Source organism: Chiloscyllium plagiosum, chromosome 10, assembly GCF_004010195.1.
Source record: "Chiloscyllium plagiosum isolate BGI_BamShark_2017 chromosome 10, ASM401019v2, whole genome shotgun sequence".
Classification (NCBI taxonomy): domain Eukaryota; kingdom Metazoa; phylum Chordata; class Chondrichthyes; order Orectolobiformes; family Hemiscylliidae; genus Chiloscyllium; species Chiloscyllium plagiosum.
In genome coordinates this window covers 43,437,798-43,456,772 of record NC_057719.1, presented here as the reverse complement: position 1 = coordinate 43,456,772, position 18,975 = coordinate 43,437,798, and the positions used below count along the sequence as shown (strand labels likewise).

The 18,975-nt window shown below is 38.1% G+C and overlaps 1 protein-coding gene across 2 annotated transcripts in view; it reads left to right on the top strand.

Moving 5' to 3' along the window:
* The window catches only part of sos2 (son of sevenless homolog 2 (Drosophila)), a 99,940-nt gene that overhangs the window by 55,959 nt on the left and 25,006 nt on the right, over positions 1–18,975 (top strand). For both annotated transcript variants that reach the window (XM_043697602.1, XM_043697601.1), the window contains exons 9-15: positions 4,385–4,512; positions 5,410–6,065; positions 8,320–8,401; positions 8,648–8,770; positions 10,058–10,161; positions 10,797–11,019; positions 13,900–14,019. In XM_043697602.1, coding sequence (XP_043553537.1) covers positions 4,385–4,512; positions 5,410–6,065; positions 8,320–8,401; positions 8,648–8,770; positions 10,058–10,161; positions 10,797–11,019; positions 13,900–14,019 — 1,436 coding nt within the window. The remainder of the gene's footprint in view (positions 1–4,384; positions 4,513–5,409; positions 6,066–8,319; positions 8,402–8,647; positions 8,771–10,057; positions 10,162–10,796; positions 11,020–13,899; positions 14,020–18,975) is intronic.

Genomic DNA, 18,975 nt, shown 5'->3' with positions numbered 1-18,975 from the left:
TAATCTGTTTGATCACTTTTTGATTTTTGCATAATCTACTCTGAACAGGCACTTTGAGTTGCATAAGTATTTTTGAAGTTGCCAGTTGATTAGTTTGATGCCTCTTTTCCACCAGACTACTAAAGACATTTTATCACTTCTCAGTAATTCATGGGTGTTGCTTTTGTTCTTATATCCTCAGTTCCTCTTTTTTTTTTTTGCAGAATGTAAATGTTTCTGGATTATGCTCTGTGCGCATAAACAGACTGTACAGCTAAATATACGATTTCAGAAAGATGTTTATGTGCATCTGCACGCATGCATTTTCTTAAAGAAGATGATGTGTGTAATTTATTTTGCAGCTTTTTAATTGCTGAATGGTTGCATGCACACAGCTTAGAGGGAACATTGCCTCAACTGTCTGGTTTTTTTCTACAGGTATTTTTGCACTTTGTCTAGATGGCTATTGTATACTCAGGTTGATGAATTTTATCAAGCAAGTATCCAGATATTACTGTAAATAAATTTCTTATGAAGCTGTATTTTTCTTTTCAGAAAATGAGCAATCAATAAATGCAATCAATTATCCATTTACCCATGGTCGCGAGTCATAGAACATAGAAAAGTACAGCACAGAACAGGCCCTTTGGCCTATGATGTTGTGCCGAGGTTTAATCCAAGTGTAAAATATAATTACTTAACCTACGCACCCCTCCACTCATTGCTGTCTATGTGCATGTCCAGCAGTCACTTTAATGTCCCTAATGACTCTGCATCCACCACCACAGCTGGCAACGCATTCCATGTATTCACAACCTCTGACGTCTCCTTTATACCTTCCTCCTAATATCTTCAAACTATGACTTCTCGTATCAGTCAACCCTGCCTGGGGCAAAGTCCCTGGCTATTGACTCTATCTATTTCACTCATTATCTTGTATATCTCGATCTGGTCTCCTCTCTTCCTCCTTCTCTCCAGAGAGAAAAGTCTGAGCTTATTCAACCTTTCTTCATAAAGCAAGCCCTCCATCCAGGCAGCATCCTGGTAAACCTTCTTTGCACCCTCTCCAAAGCCTCTGCATCTTTCCTATAGTAGGGCGACCAAAACTGGACACAATATTCCAAGTGTGGTCTCACCAGGGACTTGTAGAGCTGTAGCAAAACCTCGTGGCTCTTAAACTCAATCCCCTTGTTAATGAAAGCCAAAACACCATATGCTTTCTTAATAACCCTATCCACTTGGGTGACAACTTTGAGGAATCTATGTACTTGCACACCTAGATCCCTCTGTTCCTCCACACTGCCAAGAATCCTGTCTTTAATCCTATAATCAGCATTTGGGTTCGATCTTCCGAAATGCACCACTTCACATTTATCCAGGTTGAACTCCATCTGCCATTTCTCAGCCCAGCTGTGCATCCTGTCTGTGACGTGCTGCAGCCTGCAGTAGCCCTCAATACTCTCGACAACACCTCCAATCTTTGTGTCATCTGCAAATTTACTAACCCACCCCTCAACCTCCTCATCAAGTCATTTATAAAAACTACAAAAAGTAGAGGCCCAAGAACAGAGCCCTGTTGGACCTCACTCAACACTGGCCTACAGGCAGAATACTTTTCCATCTAACAACCTCTGCCTTCTGTCAGCCAGCCAATTCTGAATCCAGATAGCCAAATCTCCCTGTATCCCATACTTCCTGACTTTATGAATGAGCCTACCAGGGGGAACCTTATCAAATGCCTTGCTGAAGTCCATATGCACCACATCCTCTGCTCGACCTTTGTCGACCTGTCTAGTCACCTCCTCAAAGAACTCAATATGATTTGTGAGGCATGACCTGCCCCTCACAGAGCCCTGCTGACTGCCTTTAATCACTATGCTTTGCCAAATAGTCATAAATCCTATTCCTCAGAATTCTTTCCACAACTTTGCTGACCACAGATGTAAGACTGACTGGTCTGTAATTGCCAGGGATTTCCCTATTGCCCTTCTTGAAAAGAGGAACAACATTCGCCTCCCTCCAATCCTCCGGTACGACTCCCATGGAAAGTGAGGAGGCAAATACCCTTGTCAGCATCTTAGCAACCTCTTTTCTCGCTTCCCAGAGCAGCCTAGTATAAATCTGATCTGGCCCTGGGGACTTATCAATCTTAATGTTTTCCAAATTTTCCAGTACATCAACTTCATCAATCTTGATCTGGTCAAGACTGTATCCCAGCTCCTCAAAGTTTTCATTCGCAACAAGTTCCCTTTCCTTGGTGAAAACTGAAACAAAAACTCATTTAGGGCTTTCCCCTATCTGCTCAGACCCCACACACAAGTTCCCTCCACTATCCCTGATCGGTGCTTCGTTCTCCCTGATCATTCTCTTATTCCTCATGTACGAGTAAAATGCCTTTGGGTTCTCCCTAATCCTTCTTGCCAAGCCTTTTTCATGCCCTCACCTGGCTCTCCTCAGTCCATTTCTGAGCTCCTTTCTTGCAAGCCTGTAATCCTCTAAACCTGTGCTAGAGGCTTGCTTCCTCCACTTTACGTAAGATGCCTTCTTCCTTTTGACGAGAAGCTCCTCTGTTCTCGTCATCCAAGGTTCCTTAGTCTTTCTCCTTCTTACCTGTCTCAGAGGAACAAATTCACAAAATTAGAGGAAGAGAGTCACTTAAGGCCCAACTCCCTGATCAATGCCTGAACAATATGGGGTTTTGATTCAATAGAGAGAACTTAAACCAACTGACTGTTGGAAATTACAGAGGAGGTTGAGGTTTAGAAGTGCAGAAATTGACTGCTTTTTGCAATCCTACCTCTAATCCACCAACTTCTGTGTTTAACTGTGTAAGTCATCTTCAAATTGGTGACATAGCAATTTATGATCTGGTGCTCAAAGGGCTAACTTAAGGGACTATTGAAATTTCCTGTATATACGTGGACTTCCACAAACTCACCAATGAAAGCTAAGTGAAATCATAGTTGTAATTAAATAGGTTGAAGAAATGGCAGTATTGAAACCTTACAGCTGCTTCCCTGCCTAATTGTGCGAAAGACATTTACTCAGTACTATTTCTGGGAGTTCTTAATTAGCGATTTCTATTACCCTAGGAGGTGGTTGTCTCTACTTAAGAAGTTTGTATGTTTGATCCTCACTTTGCGTTTGAGATTTGTGCCGAGGTGCAGAGTCTCTTCATTTGAGGAGGAACATTGTGTGGCCATTGCACCACCAGTGATATATGTTGCTGGGAAACTCCATGTCTATCTAGCAATTGCTTGTTAAGCCCACTATGCCTCTTTTTTTCCCTTCACACACTCCTCTCTATAGAAGTCCTGTAAAGAACCAGGGATCTCTTTCACAATCACCAATTTCTCAGATTTAAGTCTTAACCATTTGAGACTGCCACTTGCAAAGCTAGAAAGCAAATATCAGCAAGATTGGAAAGAGATGCATATTATTAAAGTTTATAAAATGCTCATAAATGAAACAAGTGCAATATTAGATAATTAAAATTCAGTATGCGCATATACCTAATCTTGTGCAGTACAAATTCTTCACAGTTCCTCTTCAAAGAATCAACAGGTGTAGAGGCTGGCAGCCAGATCACTGCTGTGACTGCTGAGCTACCCTTGGCCAACATCCACTGGGATTTGGAGCCCTGGAGGATGTCTACAAAGTCTGCAAAGCTATGTGGAGTCTGAGTCAGCCATTGGGACAGGAAGCAGCACTTGACGAGAGAACCTGAGTGGGTAGCTGAGGTGGGGGATGAAGAGGGAGGGTATCAGGAGATAGTCATGGAACTGAAGATAGCCTCGTCATCCCAGCTGATTAAAAATTTGATTCTCGTCTTAATCCTTTAATAACTCGTATAACTCGTTATTGCATAGGATTAACAGTTTAATGGATTCTCAATTCTTTTCTGACTTATAACATGTGCCTTATATTTCATGGTCATTAGACATAGGGAAACTTAATTACAAACAGACCCTTGTATTCAGGGACCAGTGATGTCATTTTGAAAGATTTACAGTGATTTGTGTCTTCTGTTGGAAAGTATAAGCTACGTTTGTAAGTAGGATTTATTTGATTAAAAATTCATTGTTTGTTATTTGCATCATTTTAGAGTGCCACATACGCTGACAAGAACTATCATATTTTATAGCTGTCTGTTGACTGGCTTTCATGATAGTTTTATCTTTGTGTTCTCGTGTTTTTCTGCCGCTTATTTTTCCCCATGAGCATAATATTAGTCAAGCAGCAATTTCCTTTATCGATACAGGAAGGTACAGTCATATGGTCACTAGTTTCTGTAAAATGTTAAAAATGCTTTTAAAGGGACTATTTCAATGTTTTTGTTTTTACACTGTTAGATACCTGTGTTAGTTTTACTCCAAACCTTCAATGCTTTTGTGTAAAATTGTAGCAACTAGAGGAGCGAAGTGAAGATGAAGAAGACAGAGAGTGTTTGAAACAAGCCATTACCACTTTGCTGAATCTTCAGTGTAGTATGGAACGTATCTGCAACAAGCACCTACCTAAACGCAGGGCAGGGTAAGCTAAATCATTTTAGTGTTTCCACTCTTGCATAGGAACCATTTTGGTTGAGAGACCACAATTATCTTCATTCAGAAGACTTCACATTGCACTAAAATAGTAGATATTCCAATTTTTAAAATGTATTTTGAACTTGAATTACCTCATTTTTATTATTGGGTGTCATTTTTAACATGTACACGTAAGTAGAATGTTTTAGTTATATGAACAGGAATGCCAACTGCAGATGCCATTCCTTTAATGAATTTGTTATTACTGATATTACCAAAATGAGAAAAGCCTGCTTGGATATTGAAAGCAAAGGAGAATACTATTTGGATCTTTCTAAATGTTAAATGATGATCAAAGCCTTAGTTAATTGTACGAACAGAAAGGATAAAGAAAATCATATACAGTTCATCATTCAAACTGCAACTCTAATTCAGCACAGAATTGGCAAATCAAAAGTCTTTACAGGCTGTAGATTGTCTCAAGATCTTTGTCAGTGTAAGTCTGCCCCTAGTAGAAAGTGTCCTTAACCAACATGAAGTTGTATTTAGTCATTTGTCTCACTGAGACAGTGGATGTTTAGTGTGGGATGAGGAACAAGTCATAGGATGTAGTATTCAGAGGAACCATAAGCCTATTGATAGGATAGAGTCGGATGAGTTTTACTTTGCATTAAACCGTATTCTTCTTGTAACTGCTTAATATTTACTCAAGTGGAAAATCTTTTCCAGTTCCCAACACTGATATCTTGATAGTGATTAATGTACTTTTGTGGATGATTTCTTTTGTAATTATTTTCTTTGAATCCTTCCACTAAAAATCATGCAAATAGCTTAGCTTGTTCTCTTGCTGGATTGTTTGTTATGTAAAGGAGTGTAATGATATTTGACTTTCTCTATTATGTAGTCAGCCTTTACCTCGCCTCTACAACCACCAGATAAGAAGTAAACACCTTGCCATCAAGAAAATGAATGAAATCCAGAAAAACATTGATGGATGGGAAGGTAAAGATATTGGACAGTGCTGCAATGAATTTATAATGGAAGGAACACTAACACGTGTAGGAGCAAAGCATGAGAGGCACATCTTTCTTTTTGATGGACTAATGATCAGTTGCAGGATCAACCATGGACAGTCCCGGTTACCTGGTTGTAGCAACGTCGAATATCGGCTCAAAGAAAAGTTTCTAATGCGAAAAGTGAAAATCATTGACAAAGATAACTCTGGTGAATGCAAGCATACATTTGAAATCCTCTCCAAGGATGAGAACAGTGTAATATTTGCTGCCAGATCTGCAGAAGATAAAAACAACTGGATGGCAGCTTTGATTTCACTTCAGTATCGGAGTACATTGGAGCGAATGTTAGACTCCGTTCTTTTACATGAGGAGAAGGAGCAACCACTGAGACTACCCAGTCCAGATGTATATAACTTTGCGGAAGAAGATTCTGAAGAGAACATAGTATTTGAAGAAAGTGTACAAGCTAAATCTGGAATACCAATTATAAAAGGAGGAAGTGTGCTAAAACTGATTGAGAGGCTGACATACCACATGTATGCAGGTAAATGTCTGGCTGAACAGATGGAACTTCTCTTTAAAACTTTAATGGCTTTCATGTTAGCCATTTTAATAATTTGTCTACAAGATGCACTTTTAATCAACTCTGTTGCACAATATAGTATTGATCAGGGTGTTTTAACAAGCCAGTTTAAAAATGAGTTGCACATCAAAATAAATGAATGTGCAGTAAGGAAGAATGTATTTGTTTAGCATTTAAATGTTCTATTTTTCTGAAGTTAGCTGTAAATGTCATTTCTTGAATAAATTTCTGGCATGGTGGTCTTATGTGGGTTGGCAGCTATGCCACTGAATTGAAGCTAATTTTTAATTACTTTTTTTAATTACCTGAATTATTTTAATTATCGCACACATAGAAACAGAGTATAAATTTGTTTGACACATAGGTAAAACAAAATAAAAAGCTAGCCTTGTACACCTGTCACAAAGGGCTCTCAACCCTTACCCAATCCTTACACTTCTGACACTTCAGTGTGAATCCTAAAATTAAACAGCCACACAACACTGGTCTTGGACAGGAATTACAAGTAATTCAGAGAACTGAAAACTAAGTCAATGGGTTAAGGATAATTTGTAAGTGTGATAAGTTCCAACATGTAGTACTGGGGTTCACAGATGCATGAGATTTATGCATTAAAGTGATCCATGTGTACACAATGTACCTATCTTATTTACATAAATGATGTGTCCCATATCGAAACTTTAGACAATGATTGTACCCTCTGCACAAAAGAAGTACATTGAAAAAATGAAGGCTGAGTGGAGGCCTGTATGCAGTGTATGTGAGTGGGGAACAAAATATTATCATTAGGAAATCTTTTTCTGTTGGTTGAGGAGTTCATATTAGGGACATAATTATAGTTTATTAAGTGGGATGTTTAGGAAGGATTTGAGGATGAATAATTTTAGCCAGAGTGTTTAGGTTCTGGAACTCATTGCTTGAAAGGATGGTAAGACCAGAACTCCTCATAACATTTGACAAGTGTTTTGATGTGCACTTGAAGGCTAGGCTCCTAGAATTAGGAAGTGGGATTGCACTGGATGTTCACATGGCTCTCAGACACAGTAGGCCGAAAGACCACTTTCCATGCTCTAAATTTCATAACTGATTGTGAGGTACACATTTATTTCTTCTTTACTATATCTGTCTTTTAAACTAATCCTTTACTGAAGTCTGTGTTTTATTCTCTGTTTCTGCAAGTTTCTCCTCATTAGTATTCTTTGTTGCTCTTTATTGTTCTTGCTCACCTATCCATCTTTGTCTGGTTTTCACTTTTCGGGTCGTTTCGTTGTTGTCAAGTTTTTTGTGACCCTGTTACCACCACATTTACCCTATACTCTGACTGTAGTTTCTTGCCCTTTAACCTCCCCATCACTGTTCCTCCTCTCTCCCTATCTGGTCCTGTACACTCCACCCACTTCCCATCTCCCCCTCTATTTCTCTCTTCCACAACTCAATTTACTTGATTTATCTTGTCTCTTGATCTTTGTCACATGTAGTATGATTTAAATTAAAAATATAATTCACATCACATTGCCTCATCAGTTTGCTTCTTTCAAGTATACCTTTCGTTGTATTGTTGTGATTTTTTTTGCTTGCTTGTTATGGTTTTTGTTGGAGATGTTTCTAATCAACCTATTCAGGCATGTTATGGCACACCTCTGGAGCAGTTTAGACTTGAACCCAAGCCTTCTGACTCAGAGTTAGGGACACTACCACTTCACCACAAGAACCCCAGAATTTTCTGGATCAGCTGGGACTTGAACCTAGGATGCCTGGCCCAGAGGTATGGGCAATATCACTGTGCAACAAGTACCCTACAGTTTTGATTGTAGGTATTTTCTGATGAACCTCTTCACAGGTGTTATTACACAATTCTGAAGAAGGTGGGATTTGTTTTGAGTTTATACTTGGTTTTCTCCAACAATCTAAATACTGCTGATTTTGTCCTGTGGAGTTACAGCTGCAAGGAATTGTCACTACATTGCCTAATTTCACTTTGACATTTAGCTATCTGAGAGATGATACTTCATCAGTCAGCTTCGATTAGATTCAAAACCAGATTCCATTAATCTAAAAGACTAGTAATCTACCCTGCATCACTGGTGCACCTAATTACATTGTTTCAATAATCAGTTTAATTTGTACACAAGTAGTCATTATTTTGTAATATAACTTTTTGATAAATGTGCTGCTACTGTACTCGCAGTGTAAGTAATTTGATATTTATTTACAGATCCTAATTTTGTGCGCACTTTTCTGACAACATATCGTTCATTCTGCAAACCCCAAGAACTGATGAGCTTGTTAATAGAAAGGTAAATAATAAATTAAAGTTTTAACTAGATCCTGTTTAAAAAAAAAACTATTAGGCGCCCTGTAAAATGTTGTCAAGAAAGATGCTTAAAAGATGGTGTAGTGTTTGTCAGTTGGCTTTTATAAAATCATAAATGTTGGTATGCATCATTACCAGTACTTTTTTGTTAGGCTTTATTTTTAACTTTTGGAGTTTTACGTTTGTACTATATTTTTTTTGTTAAACTTGTAATTTTTGTTTTGTGTAGGTTTGAAATACCTGACCCAGAGCCCACTGAGGCAGATAAGCTCGCCAGAGAGAAGGGTGAACAGTCGATTAGTGCAGAACTGAAGCGGTTTCGTAAGGAGTACATTCAGCCAGTGCAACTCAGGTTTTCATTTACTTTTTTAAAATAGAAATAGAGTCACAATTGGTACCTTGTGAAATCCTCTTTTACATTTCTTTTGCACCTTGCAAGCTAGGAATCTCTGGATATTGTACCCCATTTCCAAGTGGTTTGTATGTTTGCTGTTCCAAAATATTAGCTATGTTCAGCTGCCCATGAAAAGATGGGCCTTGATGTAAGGTTTTCAATGGCTCACCCAGAGTGGTTCGATGGTTACTGAACAGTCAGTTTTGGGCAATTTTACCGAGGTCATCAGAGGAGAGATCCTGTCTTTGGGCTGCTAGGCAGCAAGGCTTTTCAAAGCAGGGTGCAGAGGCTTAATCCCATAAAGCTGCTGATACTGTAGGTTTGGAACTGTTAGGACTCAGCAGCACCTCCTAGATTTCTGCTAAGAGTAGGGGTTCAGTAGGAGCTCTAAGAACTGTTGGGGCTCAGAAAAAGCCATTTCTTATTAATAATTCAGTACTGCAGGGAGAAAAGATAAAGGATGTCCATATGTGTGTGTGCGTGCATGTGTATGAGTGATTTGAAAATGTAGAGTTTTCCTCCAGCCTCCACACATAAGTTATTTGGCAAGCATATAGAAAGCGCACAGAATTGATTCAGAAAATTGCTTGAGTGTGCATTTCAGGACACCTGGTTGAGTTCAGCATAAACAACAAAGAGCAACAAAAAGAAGTTTCCTTCCCCAGCTTTCACCTATACCAATATCTGAAGACAGCATTGAAAACCTATCACATTAAAGCATCAATAGTATTTTACATGCAAAAAATGTTTGGTGTAATCTCCAGTGAACTCTTTGTATTTCTTATTGTTGCATTTTCCTTGTTTCTGTTTTTCAGTGTAAGAAGTAAATTGGTACAAATGTGTGCATTTAAACTAACTGCAAGTTGTTAAACACTGTATGGTGTGATCTTTCTTAAGTATCCATCTTGGTATCAACAAAACTGTTGTAAAATAAAGGAACAATTTTACAGTACGAGGTAGATTTGTCATGATGTTGTTGGGTAGATTCTTCCACAGGGTATGATTGTCATGTTTAGCTGCTTGTTGATAAAGATTCTGCTCCAAATGGGCGCATACAGGTGACACAAGATGGTTGCAGCACATTTGATTGTTCAGTTTATAATTGTAGCTGGTACTTTCTGTTTAAAAGATTATTGTTAGTTGTAGAGCAGTGTGAAAGTTGTATATTTTTACCGATAAGCATCTAAACTTAAAGGGTATTGTAGTGTTTTATTATTTGGTTTAACAACTCGTTTTCTTTTTTAGGGTGCTAAATGTGTTTCGACATTGGGTAGAACATCATTTTTATGACTTTGAGAGGGATAACATGCTACTTAATAGGTTGGAAGCATTTATTTCAAGTGTAAAAGGTGTGTATTATGGAAAATTAGATCTGTTAGAGGATGGCTTTTTTTTGGAAAAAGAGTTTCCGATGAATCTATGGTGTTTCATATCATTGCTGTAAATGTATTACTTCAATACTAATTTATTCAACTGAATTAATGTAGTATGAAAAACTCAGTTTTTTGTCAATTTCCTATGATCTTTTCTGCCAGAACTTTTACATTAGTTGCAACTTCAATTTTCTTTGTTGGAATGCTTTTATTTGTATGTTTTCCCTTTTCAAAAAAAAACTATTTAAAGAATTTGTTTATATGTTATATGCAGTAATGCCCTGCCCTCCTGCAGTCCTATCTAAGTCCACGTATGTGTAAATCCACAGCAATAGTATGAAATATCAACTCATTGTGAGAGTCATATCTTTGGACCTCTGACTCATTGTAAGGCTTAAATGTAAGAAGTTGAATATGTTGACTCATCTGTGGTGCCAGCAATCTGTTTAAACCCAAGTGAGAAAATCAATCCATGCAAGTCTAAGTGTTAATGAATATTTAAACAATGCAGACAGGATTCGTCCTTGCTACTTTATGCCTGATTGCTCAGGTTTGAAAATGTTTTTAAAATCTATATTCTGAATAATACAAATTAATATTTATTTTTCCAGGGAAAGCCATGAAAAAGTGGGTAGAATCTATTACAAAAATTATTAACCGCAAGAGACAAACTCAAGTAAATGGAATCAGTCATGCTATTACTTTTCCGGATCCACTACCTCAAATTGAATGGCATATTAGTCGACCCGGGCAAATTGAGACATTCGATCTTATGACTCTTCATCCAATTGAAATAGCACGACAGCTTACACTTTTAGAATCTGACCTTTACAGGTAAAGTAGTAATTTAGCTAATGTAAAGGATCTCAGCTTCGGATTTTATTAAAATTCAGCACAAACGCTTTATACAGTTGTTGAAATATGAGATCCAAAAGATAATTACCAAATAATTTCCAGGACAAGTTAAATAACAGAAATTTCCTGCATATTGGCATGCTCACTGTTAATGCAATACTTCCTCAGTAATTAGTTGTAAAAATACAAATTCTAGATTTGTATTTTTAAGTCTCTAAAAGTAGTGTTAATGGTTTTGAGCATGTTTACTGTATTAGAAAATGTCAGAACAGTATAGGCTTGGGACATAACGTTAGGGCCTCATCCAGTGCTTCAATAGACTACCTCAAAATACTTTGAAACAATTGAATTGAATTATCAGTTGCTTTAGTTTCACCTGGCAATTGATGTTTGTAATTAGTAATAGTTAGAATCAAATCTCCCCTTAACTAATTTCAAATCTTTCATGATGTCCAAAAAAATCAGGCTACACTTTTATAATACTATTCTTAATGACTAGCTTACTTTCAGAAGAGATATTAAAGTAAAATGGATTTAATAGGTTCCATGACACTATTCAAAAAGTAAGGTTGATTTTTCCAACATTCTTGTCAACTATTTCTCACGTACAACATTAGTAATACAGTTCATGGATTATTCATCCCATTTATGGGACCTAGCTGTATGCATACTCGATGACAACAATGATTACTTTTTTTTGCGAATGATATACTTTGAGACACCTTGAACATCATAAATGCAAGTTCATTATTTTAACTTTAGCAATCTAGCCTGCTTGTTTAGTAAACTCTGAGCTTTAGATGAACTAATCCTCCCTCGTTTGGTTAATGTCTGTTTTAGACATAACTGATGTGACTGACCTCACACATGATGTCTTGTATTTTTTTGGTCTCTCTCTCCAGGTAGTAGAAGGATGTCCTACTGACTTTGTCCCATTCAGTTAGTTGACAGCTTTTCAATGAAACTGGCTGTTTCCATTTGCCCCACCACCACCTGATCTATAGTTCTTGAGACCCAAATGCCATCTGCTCTTCTATGAATGATAGCACCATCTTGTTTTAATGATTCTGTGGTAAAACAATTGCCTTATTGCTTCTGTTTGAATTTTATTCTGAACAATGATATTCATAAAATGAGTTAGACTTACTTCAATATATATCTTATTTGCATATCTTGATCTAGAAATTAAGAGTCTAATGATGACGATGAATCCATTGTTGATTGTTGGAAATATTCATCTGATTCTCTAATGTCCTTCAGGGAAGGAAATTGCCATCCTTACCTGGTCTGGCTTACATGTGACTCCGGACCACAGAAATGTGCTTGACTCTTAACTGCCGTCTGGGTAATTAGGGATGGACAAGAAATGCTGGTTTAGCCAGCTATGCTCTTATCCCGTAAATGAATAAACAAAAAATGCCCAGTACATAAAGAAATAAAGAGGTCAGTCAGCTCAGTTGCTGGCTTATGGCGACTTTACCTTTTATGAACAAATAAATTCCTTTTGAATTAATAATTGTAAAACTCGATGAAGTGAGAATTCTAAATTTTTTTAAACATTCTTACACTTAAATATCATTTTCTATAGATCCTAAAATGGCTCACCTATCATGGCACAAGTGATAAGCTAATTGCTTAAAACGTGGATACTATTTGAGAGAAAAGATAAATAAAATTGAATACTTGTTTACATATAGTTTTATTCACTTGGTTGGGGGTTGGCTAGCTCTGTTGTTTGGTTGGCTGTTTTGTAATGCAGATTGCTAATAATTTGGGTTCAGTTCCCGCATTGGCTGAGGATTCTCCTTCTCAACCTCTCCCCTCACCTGAGGCTTGCTGACCCGAAAGTTAAACCATCACCAGTCTGTCTCTAATGAGGGAGCAGCCCTATGGTCTGGTCAGACAATGTCAATTTTACCTTCCCTTTACCTTGTTCACCTTTCAGACATACTACTTGCAGGAAGAAAAGTATGTTCAAAAATAATTTCTGCTAATTCAGTAGTGAACCCATATAATTTTAGTAGCCTTTGTACAATTTTTACTTTGCAGAAGATGGTATTTGATTATAAGGTAGTCTCTTGCAACGTCAATTGACAGTAAAATGTAATAATCCATTTTAAAAATACAGGTAATGTCAAAATTCTTGCAGTTCTGCATAATACTTGTGCAATTATATTTTAATTTTAAAAATCTTGCTTTCTTGATTATTGTTTCAAGTCATATTTTTTTCCCTGTTATATTGCTATGGGTAGAAGGGGGTTGAGATGCACTTCATGTCACATATAATACGAGCTTAATGAGAAAGCTGAATGAATTCCAAACATATAAAGTGTATGAAAAGGGAACCATCAATAAAATAGTTGGTTGAATTATAATGTATTATTATTTCTGTAAGCAGTCTATATTTTTAAGAAAAGTGTGTTGATGTAATGCAGAAGTGGTCAGCTTGCAGTCAAACATAGTGGGTTTGAGCCAAGTCTCTCCTATTATTTGATTTAATGATTATTTCCAATTGGGTTATTGGGGCCAGACAATAATTGTTCCAATTTTGTGCATGCCTAACTTGTAATATCAATGTTGACATAAATTGTTATTACTGAAACTCTATCCTTCTCTAGCAATTAAAATTATTTACTGGGATAATATTCAAGTGCTTTTGGATGTTTGTTTTTTAAGACCTCTGTAAAAATGAAAAATAATAGCCACAGCATAAATGTTTTAGTCTTTCAATAAAATTTGAGGAACTAAACTTTGTTCTCAGACCTCCTGATAATTAGATGTGACTTTGTTCTTATGATTCTGGACAATGATTTTTAAAATCTCCAAATCAATATTCTCTATTTTAATTTCTTTTAACAGGGCTGTTCAACCATCTGAACTCGTGGGAAGTGTCTGGACAAAAGAAAACAAAGAGTTAAATTCTCCAAATTTACTGAAAATGATTCGACATACAACAAACCTTACTCTGTGGTTTGAGAAGTAAGTAGAATGCTGATCTACTGTATACATGAATGTGACTGTGTTCCTGGAAAGTAACTGTTTAAAACCACAGGTTTGTAATATTACTTTCAGACCTGCATGTTTACAGCTTTGGTTTCTATGGTTCCATTAATTCCCACCTGAACCTAATCTGTTTTGTTAATGTCTTTATCACTTTGGGTTAATACTAAAGGAGTATGGTCTGTTCAGGTGTCAGATCTTGCGGTGGGAGAGCACTTTGGTGAAAGTGGTCACAACTGCCTCACATTTAGCATAGCCTTGGAGAGTGAAAGGAGCAGTTACCGAGGGAAGATATTTAATTGGGGAAAAGGAAATTATGACGCTATCAGACAGGAGTTGGGAAGTACAGACTGGGAGAAATTGTTCCACAGAAAGGGCACAGCAGACATGTGGAGACTATTTAAGGAGCAGTTGCGAGTGATGCACAAATTTGTTCCTCTGAGACAGGTAAGAAGGGGTAAGATTAAGGAATCTTGGATGACAAGAACAAAGGACCTTCTCATCAAAAGGAAGAAGGCAGCTTACATAAGGTGGAGGAAGCAAGGATCTAGCACTGCTTTGGAGGATTACAGGCTTGCTGGAAAGGAGCTCAGAAATGGACTGAGGAGAGCCAGGAGGGGGCACAAAAAAGGCTGGGCAAGAAGGATTAGGGAGAACCCAAAGGCGTTTTACTCATACATGAGGAATAAGAGAATGACCAGGGAGAAGGTAGGGCCGATCAGGGATAGCGGAGGGAACTCATGCATGGAGTCTGAGCAGATAGGGGAAGCGTTAAATGAGTTTTTTGTTTCAGTTTTCACCAAGGAAAGGGAACTTGTTGTAAATGAAAACTTTGAGGAGCTGGGATACAGTCTTGACCAGATCAAGATTGTTGACGATGATGTGCTAGAAAGTTTGGAAAGCATTACGATTGATAAGTCCCTCGGGCCAGACCAGATGTATCCTGGGCTGTTCCATGAAGCGAGAAAGGAGGTTGCTAAGCCACTGGCGAGGATATTTGTCTCCTCACTCTCCACGGGAGTCGTACCGGAGGATTGGAAGGAGGCGAATGTTGTTCCACTTTTCAAGAAGGGTAATAGGGAAATTCCTGGCAATTACAGACCAGTCAGTCTCACGTCTGTGGTCAGCAAAGTTTTGGAAAGAATTCTGAGGGATAGGATTTATGACTATTTGGCAAAGCATAGTGTGATTAAAGGCAGTCAGCATGGCTTTGTGAGGGGCAGGTCATGCCTCACAAATCTTATTGAGTTCTTTGAGGAGGTGTCAAGACAGGTCGACAAGGGTTGAGCAGTAGATGTGGTGTATTTGGACTTCAGCAAGGCATTTGATAGGGTTCCCCCTGGTAGGCTCATTCATAAAGTCAGGAAGTATGGAATACAGGGAGATTTGGCTATCTGGTTCAGAATTGGCTGGCTGACAGAAGGCAGAGTGTTTGTAGATGAAAAGTATTCTGCCTGGAAGACAGTGCTGAGTGGGGTCCCGCAGAGCTCTGTTCTTGGGCCTCTGCTCTTTGTAGTTTTTATAAATGACTTGGATGAGGAGGTTGAGGGGTGTGTTAGTAAATTTGCAGATGACACAAAGATTGGAGGTGTCGTCGAGAGTATAGAAGGCTACTGCAGACTGCAGCGGGATATAGGCAGGATGCAGAGCTGGGCTGAGAAATGGCAGAAGGTGTTCAATCTGGATAAATGCAAAGTGATTGATGCATTTTGGAAGGTCGAACTCGAATGCTGAATATAGGATTAAAGACAGGATTCTTGGCAGTATGGAGGAACAGAAGGATGTGGGTGTACAAGTACACAGATCCCTCAAAGTTGCCACCCAAGTGGATAGGGTTATTAAGAAAGCATATGGTGTTTTGGCTTTCATTAACTGGGGGATCGTTTAAGAGCTGCGAGGTTTGCTGCAGCTCTACAAGTCCCTGGTGAGGCCATACTTGGAATACTTTTGGTCCACTTCTGGTCGCCCTACTGTAGGAAAGATACAGAGGCTATGGAGAGGGTGCAAAGAAGGTTTACCAGGATGCTGCCTGGACTGAAGGGCTTGTCTTATGAAGAAAGATTGAATAAGCTCAGACGTTTCTCTCTGGAGAGAAGAAGGAAGAGAGGAGACCTGATCGAGGTGTACAAGATAATGAGAGGATAGAATCAATAGCCAGAGACTTTGCCCCAGGGCAGGATTGACTAGTACGAGAAATCATAGTTTGAAGATATTAGGAGGAAGGTATAAAGGAGACATCAGAGGTAAGTTCTGTACGCAGAGACTTGTCAATGATGGAATGCATTGCCAGCTGAGGTGGTGGGAGCGAAGTCATTGGGGACATTTAAGCGACTGCTGGACATGCACATGGATAGCAGAGAGTTGAGGGGTGCATAGGTTGTTACTATATTTTACATTAGGATTAAATCTCAGCACAACATTGTGGGCCTAAGGGCCTGTTCTGTGCTGTATTTATCTATGTTCTATATTGTGTAAAAGAACCAGACCAAACTCCCTCAAAATATATTAAGAAGATAGCCTTGACCCTAACTCTTCTTATTTTAAAGGTAAGTATAAGACATTGCATTCCAGATGCAATTTGATTGGTCAAACTACTTGACTTTAAGCACTTTATTTTTACACTGTTAAAATACAGACAAAGTAACACTAAAGTAAAAGAATTGGCTTAACCATAACACTATTGAAATGCTAAAAAAAATCAAATATTCCAGTACAGTAATATCCCATAAATAAAGGCAAATTTGGCAAAAGCAAATTCAGTAAATTAGATTGTCTCACATGCAATTCTAGCAGCAGGAAGAGAACCCCAGCTTTTAGCTGTAACAGAGAGGAATAGGAGTTTCCACATCCAATGTCAAGACCCCAGCAATTGCTGAAAGCTAAAATTAAAAATCCTGGTTGTGTGGGAGCTTGACCCCATCCATTCAAGCTGCTTCTGTTGTTCCAAGTTTTAAAAAAATTCCCAAGGCGCCTCAAGCTGTTTTCTTTATTGGCTTTGAGCAGACTGATTGGCATCTCTGTCTCAACATTTCTTCATTAAAAAGACCAGAAGAAAATGCACCTCTGAAAGCTATGGTGTTATCACAATTGGCTAGAGTAGTTGAATCATTGATCATCAATTAAGTGCTGTACCTTGACTCGACAGTGATGCTTTTTGTGTCCTCTTGGGATCGGAAAATAATTTGATTGAGCGTATTATCCTGAATCATTTTAATGAAAGTAAGAATATCTGGATGTTTATTGATGCAATGGTCCTATCAAAAAATTGCAGCCTTCCATGATTATGTTCAATCAGACATTTTTTAAGGGAGCATTTCTTGTCATTATAATAGTCCAACACAGAAAATGGTACAGCCACTGGAAGAGTTGAAAAACTTTAACTTGGCTGGTTAAACGCCAGTTTTGTAATATTTTGTTCTGTTATATTATCTGGCTTGACTTTTCTTTCTTGCCTTCTGCATTTCCACAGAAACTGGGTTTATGTTTGATAATTGGAAACGTTTTTGGTGACATGTTGGGTTGTGCTGGCTCCCTTTAAACATAATTTCTAAAGTGTTAAGAATAAGACAGTAAAGAGACATAGGAGCCAAATTAAACTGCTCACTTTAAATTGCATCTATAGCCATAACCCTTTTAAAAACAAAAATTATTTTAGGCAATCCCTTGAGATTGAGGATGATTTGCTTTCATTCGGGTTCAGAGGGTTCTGAAATGGTTGATCGATTCAATGTGCGATCTACAGACATGTCACATGCAGGGAGGTAAATAGATAAATTGTTTGATGATTTGTGTGCTTTCTCCAGTGTCTGGACGTTGCCTGAGTATATATCTGACAAATACTTTGTTTTTGGTGCCTTCACAAACTAACTTTCTCCATTTTGGTTGGTTATGAGGCAATGATGGATGTTTAACCTGTTCAGGGTTATGCTTTGATGACATCTCTAAAATATCTTCATTATCCTCCTGGGAGTCTCCTGTCATGACCACGTTTCAAGTCAAGTATTTCTGTTATGATCCCAGCTGATGGTACTACTAGACAAGTCAGATCATAGAATGAAACTTCACCTGACAGATTATTTGTCTTTATTTTAATAAACTTGGTGGTCATTCATTGTAGGTAGTTATGTAGGGCTACAGAGCTTTATTTAAACAACATGACAGAAATTGAGACCCGGGTTCAATTCCCGCCTCAGGCGACTGACTGTGTGGAGTTTGCACGTTCTCCCCGTGTCTGCGTGGGTTTCCTCCGGGTGCTCCGGTTTCCTCCCACCATCCAAAAGATGTGCAGGGTCAGGTGAATTGGCCATACTAAATTGCCCGTAGTGTTAGGTAAGGGGTAAATGTAGGGGTATGGGTGGGTTTCGCTTCGTCGGGTCGGTGTGGACTTGTTGGGCCGAAGGGCCTGTTTTCACACTGTAATCTAATCTAATCTAATCTAAAAAGAATAATCTACGTAGATATAAATCACAGTTCGAAAAATGTTAAATTTTCCACCAAAACAAAGTTTCAGTCTATTTCCCACCATCATCACTTTGTAACAATTCATCAAGAGAAATTATATTTCCATGTCAAACTTCAAATTTGAGTTAATTGATTCTCCCTAGTTTGTTTCTTGTGAACTGTGAAGTTTTCTTACAATTATAACCATACACCTGAGAGCTTCTGATAACCAGCCAATTTCGAGCTAAATATTCCTGGACTGGAAGTTGCACAAATTAAACATTTCTATTGAGATAAATTATTGTTTGAACTGTTCTGGATGAAACTCTTCCTTGAAGAGAGGTTATATTTTCTTCTGACTCTAGTCAGGTCTCCTTAGAGCTCACATTGGAACTTTCAATCCTTGATTATTCTATTCTAAAGACAAGCTAATGGCCTTCAATGTTTCCTCCACTTGTCGTGAAACATTCAGTGTTAACATCTTAGGGGCTAATA